The 13681-nt window shown below is 38.2% G+C and overlaps 1 protein-coding gene across 5 annotated transcripts in view; it reads right to left on the reverse strand.

Annotated features, from left to right (window-relative positions):
• LOC150101564 (ciliated left-right organizer metallopeptidase-like) overlaps positions 1-13681 on the reverse strand; it is a 332876-nt gene that overhangs the window by 215374 nt on the left and 103821 nt on the right. For all 5 annotated transcript variants that reach the window (XM_090400565.1, XM_090400567.1, XM_090400566.1 and 2 more), the window contains exon 6: positions 7696-7818. In XM_090400565.1, coding sequence (XP_090256691.1) covers positions 7696-7818 — 123 coding nt within the window. The remainder of the gene's footprint in view (positions 1-7695; positions 7819-13681) is intronic.

A 13681-nucleotide genomic window follows, 5' to 3' on the forward strand; every position in this document is an offset into this window, starting at 1 on the left:
TGGCATCATCAGCAAACAACTGAAGATCTCCTTTCCAATATCGTTAATGTACAGATTAAGCAACAGTGGTCCAAGGGCTGATCCCTGATCACATCACTGGTTATCTTAAATCTAGAAGATTTGCATCCCCCATATACCATTTTCTAGTACTCGTTTGTCAGCCACGACTTATCCAAGTGAACATTTTAAATTCTAATCCAATATTCTCTAGTTTATGCAACAGGCTTTCATGTGGCATCTTATCAAATGCTTTAGCAAAGTCCAATAGTATCATAGTGTATCCATTCTATTTATCGAACTCAACCGTAATGTTATTATAAAATATGAGCAAATTGCTCAGACATGACCTCTCTTTAGTAAATCCAAGCTACACCTTGCAAAGAATATCTTGTTTATCCACCCATTTTTGTGTGTGTGAGTTCTAACCAACTGCTCTAAAAGCTTTTCAATTATTCCAGAGATACAGTATAAGTACAAAATGTTTTAAAATCATCTTAAAACCTACTCTTAAGTTGAAAAATCAATTATTTAAAGAAGTGGGAAAAAAATAAAGAGATTCTAATAGTTGCTCAAAATGCTTGCCATCTATTTTTACTGTGTTGCTCAAAGTATATTGTTTGAACAGCGATTAACATTTTGCTCAGATACAAACACAAAATGATCCAGTTTCCCACAAGTGTTGGAGTACAACAATAAATACTTGTTAATAAGGGACAATAGCTAGGGAAATCGCTGTTGGCATCCATCAAAGCTCATGTGCTTCCATTACAAAAACATAACCAAAATAATGTGTATGTTTTTGTATCGAGGCTATGTAAATTTATGATATTTACTGAAAACTTAGCATCTTTTCAGTAAAAGCACACACCATAACACTCAGCAGAATACTATTACTTTCTAAGAATTCTTGCAAAGGTCTGCATACCACATATGAATAGCCAGTGGGATGAAGTAACGGTTTCTATCTTCATGTCAGCTGTAAGCAACACTGAGTAAAACTGATATGCTCATTTTTTTATTTCTAGTATATTTTGTTCTATAAAATAAGACTACACAATAGAAAGAGAATATGATTTAGGTGGATATCATAGTCAGCATCCTCATTTTATGTAATAGTGTAAGGTGGCCACATGTTCCACATGAAGTATCTGATTGTATGGAAAAGTATATCATCAGATACCACCTCCCAATCTGCATACCGTCCTAATGAGCCTTCTTGACTTCAATCTGTGCCTTAAACTGAAAGAACCATTCCATGATGGGAAATGTTCACCACCACTGCTAACAAATTTTCTGCTAAAGTGACTCAATAGTAAACACATCAAAAAAAAAAAAAAAAGTTTACTGACAGGAATACAAAACCTATCCAAATGATGGGCAGCAGTGATAAGGGAATGGGGATTATATTGGAGTATTAAGGATCACCTATACTGCACACATACAGGAGGCACAAGGATGAATCTGCAATACAAAAGTTTATGGATTAATAAATATCTTCTGTCCTAAGCATTATTTCCTCCTCTAGATGTGTCCTCAGCATATGCAACTGAATGCTAATTTTGCATAGGTCTTGTTTGATACTGTTGATCTTTCCATGCAGGGCCTACCTGTTTTCCTACATTTTCTGGATCACTCAACATAATCTTATTGATCAAATGAATATTCTACATTCAGACAATATTGCCAAACTATCATTGCCACCTGACACAGGACAACACTAAGAGGTGGCTGACCACTCCTCTGTATTTCATTATTATTATTACTATTCACAAGTGAAACAATCATCATCACCGCCAACAAATTCCTGATATGTAACCTCAGGGATGTACAGGTTAATTATGATGGTACTACATGAAAAAGTTACACTATTACTAACTTCAGATCAACAATTTTCCTCCAAATTTCTTCCAATCTGTTACCTGTCAAGACTCCAATATTATCATATCTTATATTTTTATCTTTTAAGGCACTTATTAGTGCTTATTAGACCACACATTAGTGCTACTAACACATTCCTGAATGCTAACAATGGCAACTCTTTCCTAATAGCCTCATTTTTAATGGATACTGCCATTGATGCTCTGTTCATTGCACTAATCTTTTTCAGAACTCTCATATCAGAGGTCTCCAGTCTTTAACCAAGTGTTTTATTTCTAACCTAGCTCTCAGGTCCATAAGTTAAAATGGCTTCAATATGTCTTACACAGATAATTTTATTATTAAGTAACACCTCCAGGGAGTCCAAAGACTCATCAAAGGTAGGCACCTACTCTACAATTCTCCAACAGCAACTACCTTCATCATCTACACCAATGCCATCTACCACTGACCACCACCACCAGTATTTTCACAGACAAACACAAACATCTATGCCCATGGCAGGATTCGAACCCGCAGCCTTTTTGGACTGGAGAGCAAATACGTTAACCACTTGGCCAACCAAATTTGGTGTTTTGACTATGTGAAGAAAGGCTGAGGTGCTATTCATTACTCATAATAATGCTTAACAAGAGGGGAAAAATATGTTTATTAACCTCATTAATATTTCACCAGTTTTCTACCTAGCATCATCAAAGCATAATAACTGTGACAAGCATACAGCACTAAACCAAGTAATTGCAGAAACAATTTAAATGTTAACTGATACCTAATGTCCTTACACAGTGCCCTCTATGGGTCAGATAACTACAAAGTTAATTTAGAGCAATCTGGCTATTAGATCTTTAAACAATAGTCTCCCAGATCTTTTGGAAATTAATGCAACCATACTTGTTGAAGAGTATAGAGTTCCTTGTGCCTGCAAGTTAGCCTACTATGGACAGACTAGTAAATCAGTTAAAATCCAACTTAAAGAACATAAAAATTACATCTGAGATCATCTGTTTGGCAAGTCGGGATTGGCAGACCATGCTCTGGATACTCCTTCACATAGGATCAGATGGAGGAAAATCATATGAGAGTGATCATAAGGTCTTGACCTGGGAGGTGGCTAAAGGTGTGGAATTTTTGATTAAGACAGGGTATATGTGGAATTACAGTGCTGGCAAGTATGGCAAGCTTAGGTGATTACTTGAATCAGTGCCATGGCATGTACAACTGCAAGGGCTGGACGTCGATAGAACATGGGAAGTGGTCAAGGAGCATTTACAGGAGGTTATGGCTGATTGTATACCTAGAGTCCGAACAGTAAAACAAGTAGGGGTTAAATGGATGAATAACACCATTAAGCTTGAGCTGCAAAAAAAGAAACAACTGTGGAGGGAATTTAAACAAAGGGGTGACCTGCAGGCACACGAATGGTAAAAAGTGCAGGCACGAAGGGTAACGAGTGTGGTAAAAACAGCAAAAGATGATAATGAAAAGAAACTAGCTATGCAAGCAAAAGAGAATCCCAAACAGTTCTTTCAATATGCTGCAAGCAAGAAAAAAACTGTACGTGGCAAAATGATTTTAAGGAATGACGATGGTAAGGAGGTCACTGAACCAGTCGATATAGTGGAGTTACTGAGCACGCACTTTGCAAAAGTATATCATCCAGGTGGTGACATTGAAAAAATGAAGGAACCATTAGTTTATACGGGAATTGTGATGAATGAAGTGGAGGTGAATAGTCTATTACAGAACCTTAATGTGAATACATCTGTAGGATTGGATAGTATACCGGCATGGGTCTTGCGTGAAGCGGCTAAGGAATTATCAGTGCCCTTGACCATGTTGTTTAATATGAATCTCAGGTCTAATTTAGTCCCGAAGGCATGGAAAGAGGGGAAAATAGTTTCACTGCATAAAGGAGGATCCAAGACTATGGTTGCAAATTACCGACCGATCAACATATCAGAAGTCGTTGTCAAGGTCTTGGAGAAAGTAGTCAAGGGAAAAATACAGGAATGGATTGATGAAAATGAGATACTGTACAGGAGACAGCATGGCTTTGTGAAGGGTAGATCATGCCTCAGTAACTTGCTCAAGTTTTATAACAGGGTGACGGCTGAACTGCATAAGGGAAATGGGTTTACAGTGATACTGCTGGACCTGGCAAAGGTGTTTGACAGGATACAACATGGAATTCTAATCTGTAAACTACAACATATGGGAATGGATATAGGGTTGGTGAGATGGATAGGTGGGTGGTTGATGGAGGGTTATCAAAGAGTAGTTTATTCAGGAGTAGAGTCCAAAAGACGGCCTGTGACTAGTGGTGTGCCGCAGGGTTCTGTTCTTGGACCACTGCTGTTTAATCTGTTCATTAACGATATAGGGAAGGATCTAAGTGGAACAGTTCATTTGTTCGCTGATGATGCAAAGTTGGGTAGGGCGATAGTGAATACAGAAGATGCCAAAGTCTTGCAGGATGACTTAGATAGATTGGAGTTATGGGCTAAGGAGAATGGATGTTAATTTAATGTGACAAAATGTAAGGTTATGCATTTTGGGGTGAAAAGATTAGCAGCAGTATACCACATTGGTGGAACTGTACTCCAAGAGATCGATGAGGCCAGGGACTTGGGAGTGTTGGTGGATAGGGAGATGAAGTTCAGGGGGCACATTGTGAAAGTGGCCAAAACAGCTCATCGAATCACTTGGTTGCTGAAAAATACTTTAACATGAAGAGACAAACAAGTTATTGTTCCTTTATATCAAGCCTTGATAAGACTCCATCTAGACTACTGTGCCCAGATATGGGTGACAGGGTTTTTTCTTGATGGGGAGGAGGTGGAGAGGATCCAGAGACGAGTGACCAAGATGATAGCAGGTCTGTGGAATGAACCTTATGAGAACAAGTTGAAGATTTGTGGGTTGCAAAAATTGGTTGATAGGCAGAAAAGGGGTGATATGATTGAGACATTCAAATTATTGAAGGGTTTCTATAGGATTAATACAGAGGATATTTTTGAGATCAGGACTGGTGGTGGGAGAACTAGGAGACACCTATGGAAGCTGTGCAAGAGTGTGGTTAGCTGGAGTGTTAGAGCTGGGTTCTTTACTTTTAGAGTGGTAAATGAGTGGAATAAGCTGCCAGAGTCTGTTGTGGGTGCTATGACTGTGAGCGAGTTCAAGGCAAGGTATGATAGATACTGTGAGAATGTCGAATAGTTGTGTGGACATGATGTTTAGGGCCTTCCTCGATGGGTCTAAGGACTCCCTGGAGTAGCCCGAAATAATAATAATAATATATATTACACAGAAGTCATTACAGGTCTGACGGACTATTCTTTGAATTAGCATCAGCTATGAGGCACTTGCCCTGCCTCAATAAGGCTGCATTAATTTACCAAAGATATGAGAAGCTATCATTTTAAGATCTAATAGCTGGACTGCTCTAAATTAAATTTGTAGTTATCCAATCCATAGAGCACACCGTGTAAGGACATTAGTCATCAGTTACAATTAAAACTGTTTCTATAATTGCTTGGTTTAGTGCTGTGTGCCTGTCACAGTTATCAGTGTGCTCTGATGATACTAGGTAGAAAACCAGCAAAATATTGGTGAGTTCAATAAATGTGTTTTTTTTCTCTTGGTGTTGGTTTTATCCCGTGACGGCGTAGCTGTGGGGGTGGGGGGAGACGGTCCACCCCGGGTGGCACTTTTCAAGTGACACACAATTTTATCTTTCGACGATTCTTTTATTTATATTAACTTAGTAATTTTTATTACTTGATTAATAATTAGTTTTTATCAACTATACTTACAACTAAGATAAAGATAAACATAATGTTTTAATTTATTTCCATATACTTCGTTTTGACTTTTCGTAGTATTTTTGATGTGAATTGAGAGGGGCGGCAAACTCATGACCCATTCCGGGCGACAAAAGCTCTAGATACACCACTGGTTTTATCATTAAGCATTATTATTATGAGTGTTTGTGAATACTTTCTTTCTTATTCAATATAAATTTATTCAACTGACTTCCTACCATACCAGTTTTACTAATTCTATTGTCAATTTCCATATTTAATTTACCATCTTCACTAAAAATTGTGCCTAAATAGCTGAAATATTTTACTTGTTTTATAGGTTCACCATTCAGAATACAGTTGTAAAATGTATGGTGTTTATTTCTATTTATGTACCGTTATTCTAATTAGCTGTGAGCACTTTCTCTCTCATAATCTTTCTTGCTTAATCTATTATGTTTATCTACCTTTCGCACCTACGAGTTTTATGTCTATGGATACTAGAAAATTTGTTTTTATTTGAGACTGCGCCACTAATAACTTTTAATTGCATTAAACTCAGTAATACGGCCAGTTGATTTCTTTCTTTCTCTCTCTCTCTCTCTTTCTTTCTTTAACACAAATTCCTTTAATAAAACTTTACACAAACAGTCGTGGTCTATTTTGCACTTAACTTTACGCTTCGGCTATCTCACTTAGTTTCCCACTCACAAGTCCGACATTTTTAGGAACAGTGCAGTTGTAAATAAACAATCAGGAAGCACTCTTTTAACAAATAATTAAAACACATTTATTTACATTAACATGAAATATACATGAATTAAACAATAGGCAGATCAGAATACAAAAAAGAATATTCATGTTAACAATTAACACGTATCTGTCAGATCAGATGCGAGCACTTAGCTTTATCAGTCATAATGGCAAATGTATTTGTTTATTATGCAATAATAGGGTGGCTATTTCTAAAAAAAGTAATATAGAAAGACATTTCAAAACCATTCATGCCAATTGTAATTTTAAGTTTAATTATTTAAATCAGGAGGAGTCAGCAACACAGCGCCGGCGAGCATCATAGCGCCCGCAGTATTGCACCCTTCATATTAAAAAGGTTGCCGACCACTGTTCTAGAGTAAGGCTAATATTTTTATTCATCCAATTCATTAATAAGTACTGAATTCATTAAACACATTAAATACAGTATTATTTTATACAATTTTATGCCATTGTTTTGATAGAATCTGATGTAATTGAAATGCCTCTCAATTTTGAAAATTGAGTTTTTACATTTTTTGCTGTTAGATCTCCATAGCTCAGTTGGTGTAATTGATGCCTCTTGGTTGGAAAGACCTGTGTTCAATTCCCATCTAGAACACTAGAACCTTTTCACTTAAAAGCTTTTCAAGTGAAAGTAAGTCACTTGTTACACAGAAGTAGTAGGGCTCGTCCAAAAGAGACAAACTAGCCTGAGAAAATATGTGTTGCACAATGAAAAAGCATTGAACCTAACACATTAAAAAGTGAAGTGAGATGAATCTTCACCTAAATTCTTTTCCACTTGTTATGTTCTCTGATAAATAAATAGATAGCAACATTTAAGTTAGTGAGGGGATTTTATCAGAGTACTCCAGAGGAGGATTATAAAAAGGGCAGAAGGTGAGAGGAGAATAATTATAGGCCATCCCTAGAAGTTATATAAGAGCATAGGGAAGAGGAATAGATTTTTTAGATGGAGAATTGTGAGTGAATTTAGTGCATTACTGGAATATGTTGTTGATAGAGGATTAAGGATTTTAAGATTCAGCATGATAAATATGTTCTCAGTTGAATGAACCTCCCATGATGAGTCTGCCAACTCCATGGAGGTTTAATAATAATATTAATTAATTTCTTTAGTAGCTATTAATGATAGTTAATCATTATTCATATAAAATAGTGTTCAATGAGTCACAGGATAATTTATTACTTTACCACTAAAATATTATTTACAACCTTCATGTATTAAAAATATACTTACATATATGCTCTTCTGTACATTATATTTTATCCTCTTCATATGATAAGGGCAGAAATTTATCAGTCCTGAAACTGGACGGTTATTTTGGTCTAAGCGGCAAAAGGAGGAATAGGCAAATATATCCTGTTAAAAGATCATTAGCATCAAATATGAAATAAACTAATTAACTTTGAGCTATTGTAACATGTAGATAATATATGGCCACTGCTTGTGTTAAGAATATAAACAGCACATAAAATATAGTACAAAATATCTACTTGAACAGTAAGTTAAATTTATCTAGGCTTTTAACCAACATGACTATCATTTTTATTTATTATTATCATTATTATTACTATGTGTCATCTGAAAGGAGTTCAAGAACTCAGTGTGGGAGGGCACTCTACTCTATTCTACTCTCCCCTATACTTAATCCTCCAACTGTACACAATGACACCACTACTACCATCAACACACAATGCCAACTACTGTCCACCAACAATGGGATTTTTTGTCTGTAAATTGAATGTGTTCTCATGGCAGATTTGCCTGTATGTGGAATGAAAAATCCATGTTTCTGGGTGAAAAAAACATTTTACATCCATACAAGATCAACTAACATGCCTTCAATTGAAAAAGCCCATTTAAATCCCAAACCCCCATAACAAGAATCAAATTCAGGTCTTTTTCCAGTCAAAAAGGTGCAATGTCCCATTCTTCTTCCAATTGTGCAATGTAGTGCTTAAAGTTATAACATAACCAACTGCCATGATAGAAAAAATTATTATTATTACTATTAATTATTATTAACACCAGACCTCCATGGAATCAAAAGACTCATTCTCATTGCAGGAGGAAAACAATGACAATTATTGCACAAACCCATCAAAGTGTGCTTTATACTCATTCAATGTATCTGAATTCATTACAATGTCAGGCAAAGCACAATCCAGTGACCAATCACTCTCATTGCAAAGAACCTACTCCTTATGCCTCTGCTCACACCCTCTTTATACAACTTCCAGGTATGCCTCCTTGCTCTACCCCCTTCTCCCATTCTCCAAAAAATTTCTTTCACATTAACATGGTACAACCCTTTAACAACTTAAATGTCTCAATGATATGCACTCTCTTCTTTCTATTCACGAGGCTTTCAAAATTACATTCTCTTAATCTGTCCTCATATCCCACAACCCAAAAACTAGTAATTACTTTAGTCAGTCTTCTCTGGACCCTTTCAAATATATCTTCATTGCCATGAAAATCAGGGGGCCAAATCTATGCATGATAATCCATATGAGGTGCCTGATCAAGGCCTTATATATACAATGGAGTCAGAGCTTCTTTGTTTTTACAAGTTAAGGTCTTTTGCATTATTGCCATAATCTGATGTGAAGTCTTCACAACTTATGCAGTGTGACCACTGAGCTTCATATCCTTGTCCACCACCACACCAATCTCTTATCTCCTCAACTTCCTCCAAAATTTCCCTGCCAAGTGTATACTTGGCATCCCATTGTTGTCTAAGAAATTTCAGAACCCTACATTTTGCAACACTGAATTCACAGTTCTGTGCTGACACCCACTCGTACAAACAATTCAAGTCCTCCCGTAAGACCACATCTGCTTAATTCCTTATCACCATCCCCAATTTTGCATCATCTGCAAATAGCTTTATATCACCAGCTAAACCCATCCCAATATAATTCATATACAAATTAAATAGCAATGGTCTCAAAACTGACCCTTGCAGCACATCACTAGTGAATGGCTATCCCATCTGCTTAAATTAAGTGATAAACTTGTGGTGTGACAATATATCAAAAAGCTTTTGCAAAATTTAACACTACTTATATGTATCTCCCTTGTCCAACACATGCTCACCTTGTTGGAGTACATCAGCAAGTTTGTAAAATACAACCTTCCTTTAACAAACCCATGCTAACAAGCTCAAAGAATACTACTGTTATCAACCCACTTTTGTATCCTACACCTCACCAACCTCTCCAATACCATAACTAAAACTCCAGATATACAGATTGGCTTATAATTTGTTGCCTTAGTCTTATCACCACCTTTGTGAAGTGGAACAATTTTGCCTTCCTTCTACTCCTTTGGGACTTGTGCTGTCGCAAGACTTGTTTAACAGGTAGGGCAAGGATGATGATAACTCCTTCGAACATTCCATTAAGATGCATGGCGATATGCCATCAAGTCCTAATGCCTTATTGACATCTAGCTTACTTGACTCTTGATCTCATATACCTCTTGCTCACTCACCATTGTCTCCATTCATTTCATTCTCTACACTTGAGCTTCTGCTTTTATGCTGAGGAAGAAACACCCTGATAAACTGCTCAGTGAACACTTCGACTATGTCCTCTGCAGTAGGGGTTTTTCTTGGCCTGATTTGCTAATTTCTGCTTATACTGCACTTTTGTTTTGTGCTGCCTCTGAATCGCCTTCTTCCAGATTTCGTGTTTATTCCACTCGTTCATCCATTTCACACCTAACGTATTCAGCCTTCTGACCTTCAGAATACATTCAGACATTGATTCTGTTATGCATTTCTTTGTCAGTTCTTCCCAAGCAGCATTTATTTCCTTACTGCTCAATTCCTCATTCATGATATTGCTCCAAGCTGTTTCCTATGATATGAATATCCTGGTCTCCTAATGTTTTTTCCTAAAGATCTGAATAGGCTGGAATTGTGGGTATGGGAAAATTGATGTCAGTAAGTGCAAAGACTGATGAATCCAACAATCAACCAATCAGTATCTCAAGAGTGGTGGTGAAAATTCTGGAAAAATTGGTTAGGGCTGGCATTGAGAAATAGGCTGATAGTAAATCTCTACATTGGAATGATCAGCATGAGTTTACTAAGGAAAGATCATGTTTTAGCAACTTGCTCACATTGTATAATAATGCTACAACTGAACTAGACAAGGGGAATGGATACACCATGATACTTGGGATTTTGCTAAGGATTTTGACAGGATAAAGCATGAAAAATTGTTGTATAAATTGGAAAATATGGGCTTGGATTATAAAATATTAGCATGGATAAGAAGATGACTGACAGACAGATATCAAAAAGTGGTATATGTGGGATGCGAGTTTGCAAGATTTGGGAATCCGAAGTGTTGTTGTCTTGGCTTGCACATCCCCTGAGACACTTTGCAAGTGCAGCAGTAGACGGCCTCCTAGGGGCGATTCCCGGACACCTTCGGGTGACTGACTGGCCTGCTACGCTATTCCTCCCTTCCAGGGTTAGCAGCCCTGGTAGGGTTAAGTTTCCTTGCTTGCAATAACTCATCAGATGAAGGCTCCGACTTTTACAGGCTGCAGCCAGGAAACTCGTCGAGTGTAAATCCATATGTCTGTTTCTTGTTTGGAGGTGATCCTGCCACCCATCACAGTGGCATCCTCAAGAAGAAAGTTAAAAGAAAGCTCTGCAAAGGACTGTCATCAACCCATTTATTCAAGTTCTCATCATGCTTGTTCCGGCAGTCAAAGAGTTCCTAATCTCAGATACTTCATATGTCAGGTCTGAGATTGTGCATTCTCCACCGCAGTCAGCCTTGGCGTGCATCGCACCATAAAACATCCAGCCAAAGTCAATGCTGCAATAAGAATGGAACGTGTCAAAGTGCGTTGGACTGCCGAAGAAGAAAAGATCCTCGCCACTCATGATATCAAGTTGACAGCTCGAGGGATAAAGAAAATCAATGAGGCTTTATTTAAGGTATTCCCATTAAGATCTTTGGATGTCATCAAGTGTCATAGACAGAAAGCCAGTTACAAAGCCTTAGTTCAAGAATTGGCAGCCCATCCGCCACAGGTAGAGGCAGGTGATATCTCAGTATCTCCTGTCCCTGCCTCTCTATCTTCCATCCTGCTGTTGAAGAAGAGGCTTTGATTCTCAGACTGACGTCATCTCTAGATGATCTTCCTCTTCTGGAATATAACCATCAAACTCTAAAATCTTTCATCCAGACGCATGCACCTTCTGGGAATGGATATCACAGATCAGTTGAATGACTACCTCCATGCTGAATTCTCCTAACACTTCATGCCTTGTCAACATCGGCCTACGTCTCATTCTACAATGACTTTGTCAAATAGGAAGCAGAGGAAGAGGGTCTATGCAGTTATGCAGGCCTTCTATAAAAAGAATACAGGGCAATGTGTCAAAACATCCTTGATGGCTTCCCCTCCATCTCTAGCAGACTTACATGATGATGCAAGTTAAATTTTGTTAAATTCTGGAGTACAGTCTTTTCTGCTCCACCTCCACACCTCCCTGATTATGATGACCAACCTACAATATTGAGGTCCTTAAGACGAAAAGCCAAATGGCTATTTTTTCCGGTGAAGTTGATAAATTAAGTGGATAAAAATCCCTTTTTGTTTTTCAGCCAGTAAGCGAAACTCTAAGATCGAAAAACAAAAGGGGATTTTTATCCATTTAATTTATCAACTTCGCCAGAAAAACAGCCGTTTGGCTTTTTATCTTAATTATAATATTAACTAATACAATATAGTAGCACACCTTTCTGGCATTTGTATAGCGAAGGTATGTAAGTTCTTTTCACCAAAAAACTTTGATATTCTAGGTCTAGCTACTCACTGATGAGACCTCGAAAAAGGTCGAAACCGGTCTAGGTAGTGACCTCTCCTCATAATGTAAAGCAGTATTACATCTCTTAGGAGCTGTATGTTTTTAGATTATGAGAAAATATCAAGAATAGTGAGGGATCTTGCTCCACCTTTGCATCGAGTTGCCTTGGTGTGGTACTACCAAGTGGTCACTTACGCTTGGATTCGCCGACCCATAGGCAGACCCAGGAAGGTTGGCAAAAGGAAATTAAAGAAAAATTGGAAAATAAGGGAATTAACTGGAAAGAAGCAAAACAGCAAGCCTTGAACAGGACGGCATGGAAATCTCTTTGCAAAATCTCGATGCTTAAAAGCACAAGAGATCATAGATGAAGAAGAAGAAAGTCTCTCTGCAGATAGGGGAAGAAGAGAAGATAGTTCCAACTTCACGATTCTTGACAGCTGCAGGCGTGGGATCAGCCAAATGATGGAACCCTGAGCCCACCATCCTTCATCCTTCCATGGAAATATGCAGTAGGGGTGTCAGGTGGCAGTCGGAGCCATGGTCTCATGGCTGAACGGATAGCCCTGTCCATTCGGGACAGTACCGAGATATATGTTGTACCAAGCACCAACTTGTGGTAAAAGCGAGCTAGGAGATAGTGAGAAAGGAGAAACAGTCTTTGCTAGTTCCCAGCTTCTAGGATAGAAGGGACAGAAGACCTTCCCTTTGGGGTGAACATGATACTGAGGTATCTCCACTCTTCCAGGATGGTCAAAGCATGCAACCACCTCATGTGCAGGGAAAACTCTATAGTCTCAACCTTAAGCCTCTTGTCATGATCAGAGGGGAGTTCGCTACATTAATAGAAAGGCCTCGAATAGAGAAGTTAACTGCCCGGTCAAGGAGTTCCTGCAAGCCCAAGATCGTCTGCAAAGGCCATAGCATTAAAGGAAGAAGTGCCTAGAGAGTAGCCTATATGGCTAGGAAGAGAGTGAAGAAACTCATCTATGACACAGTTAAAGAAAAGGAGAGATAGAGGATCACCCTGGTGAACACCCCACACTGCAGGAATAGAAGTTGCACGGGACCCCTGTAGTGATAGTGATGGAGCTACCCAAGTATAGCTCCATAACATAGGAAAGAAAGGATTCTGGACATCCAGCAATAGACAGCGCTCGAAGGAGAGCAGGAAGGAAGATGCTATCAAAGGCCTTTTAGAGGTCCAGCAATGCCATATGTAGAAGCTTAAGGTGGTGTCGGGAATCAGAGAGAAGAGAAGAAAGAAGATATATATTCTCGGCACAGCTGTCCGAAGGGACAAAAGCTCTCTGTCTATAATCATGCTGTATATGTTGCTGAAATCATTTAACTAAGATTTTATGATAGAGTCTAAGTACCACAAGG

Source organism: Typopeltis vanoorti, chromosome 11, assembly GCF_054136105.1.
Source record: "Typopeltis vanoorti isolate ZY-2024b chromosome 11, IOZ_Tvanoo_1.0, whole genome shotgun sequence".
Lineage (NCBI taxonomy): Eukaryota > Metazoa > Arthropoda > Arachnida > Uropygi > Thelyphonidae > Typopeltis > Typopeltis vanoorti.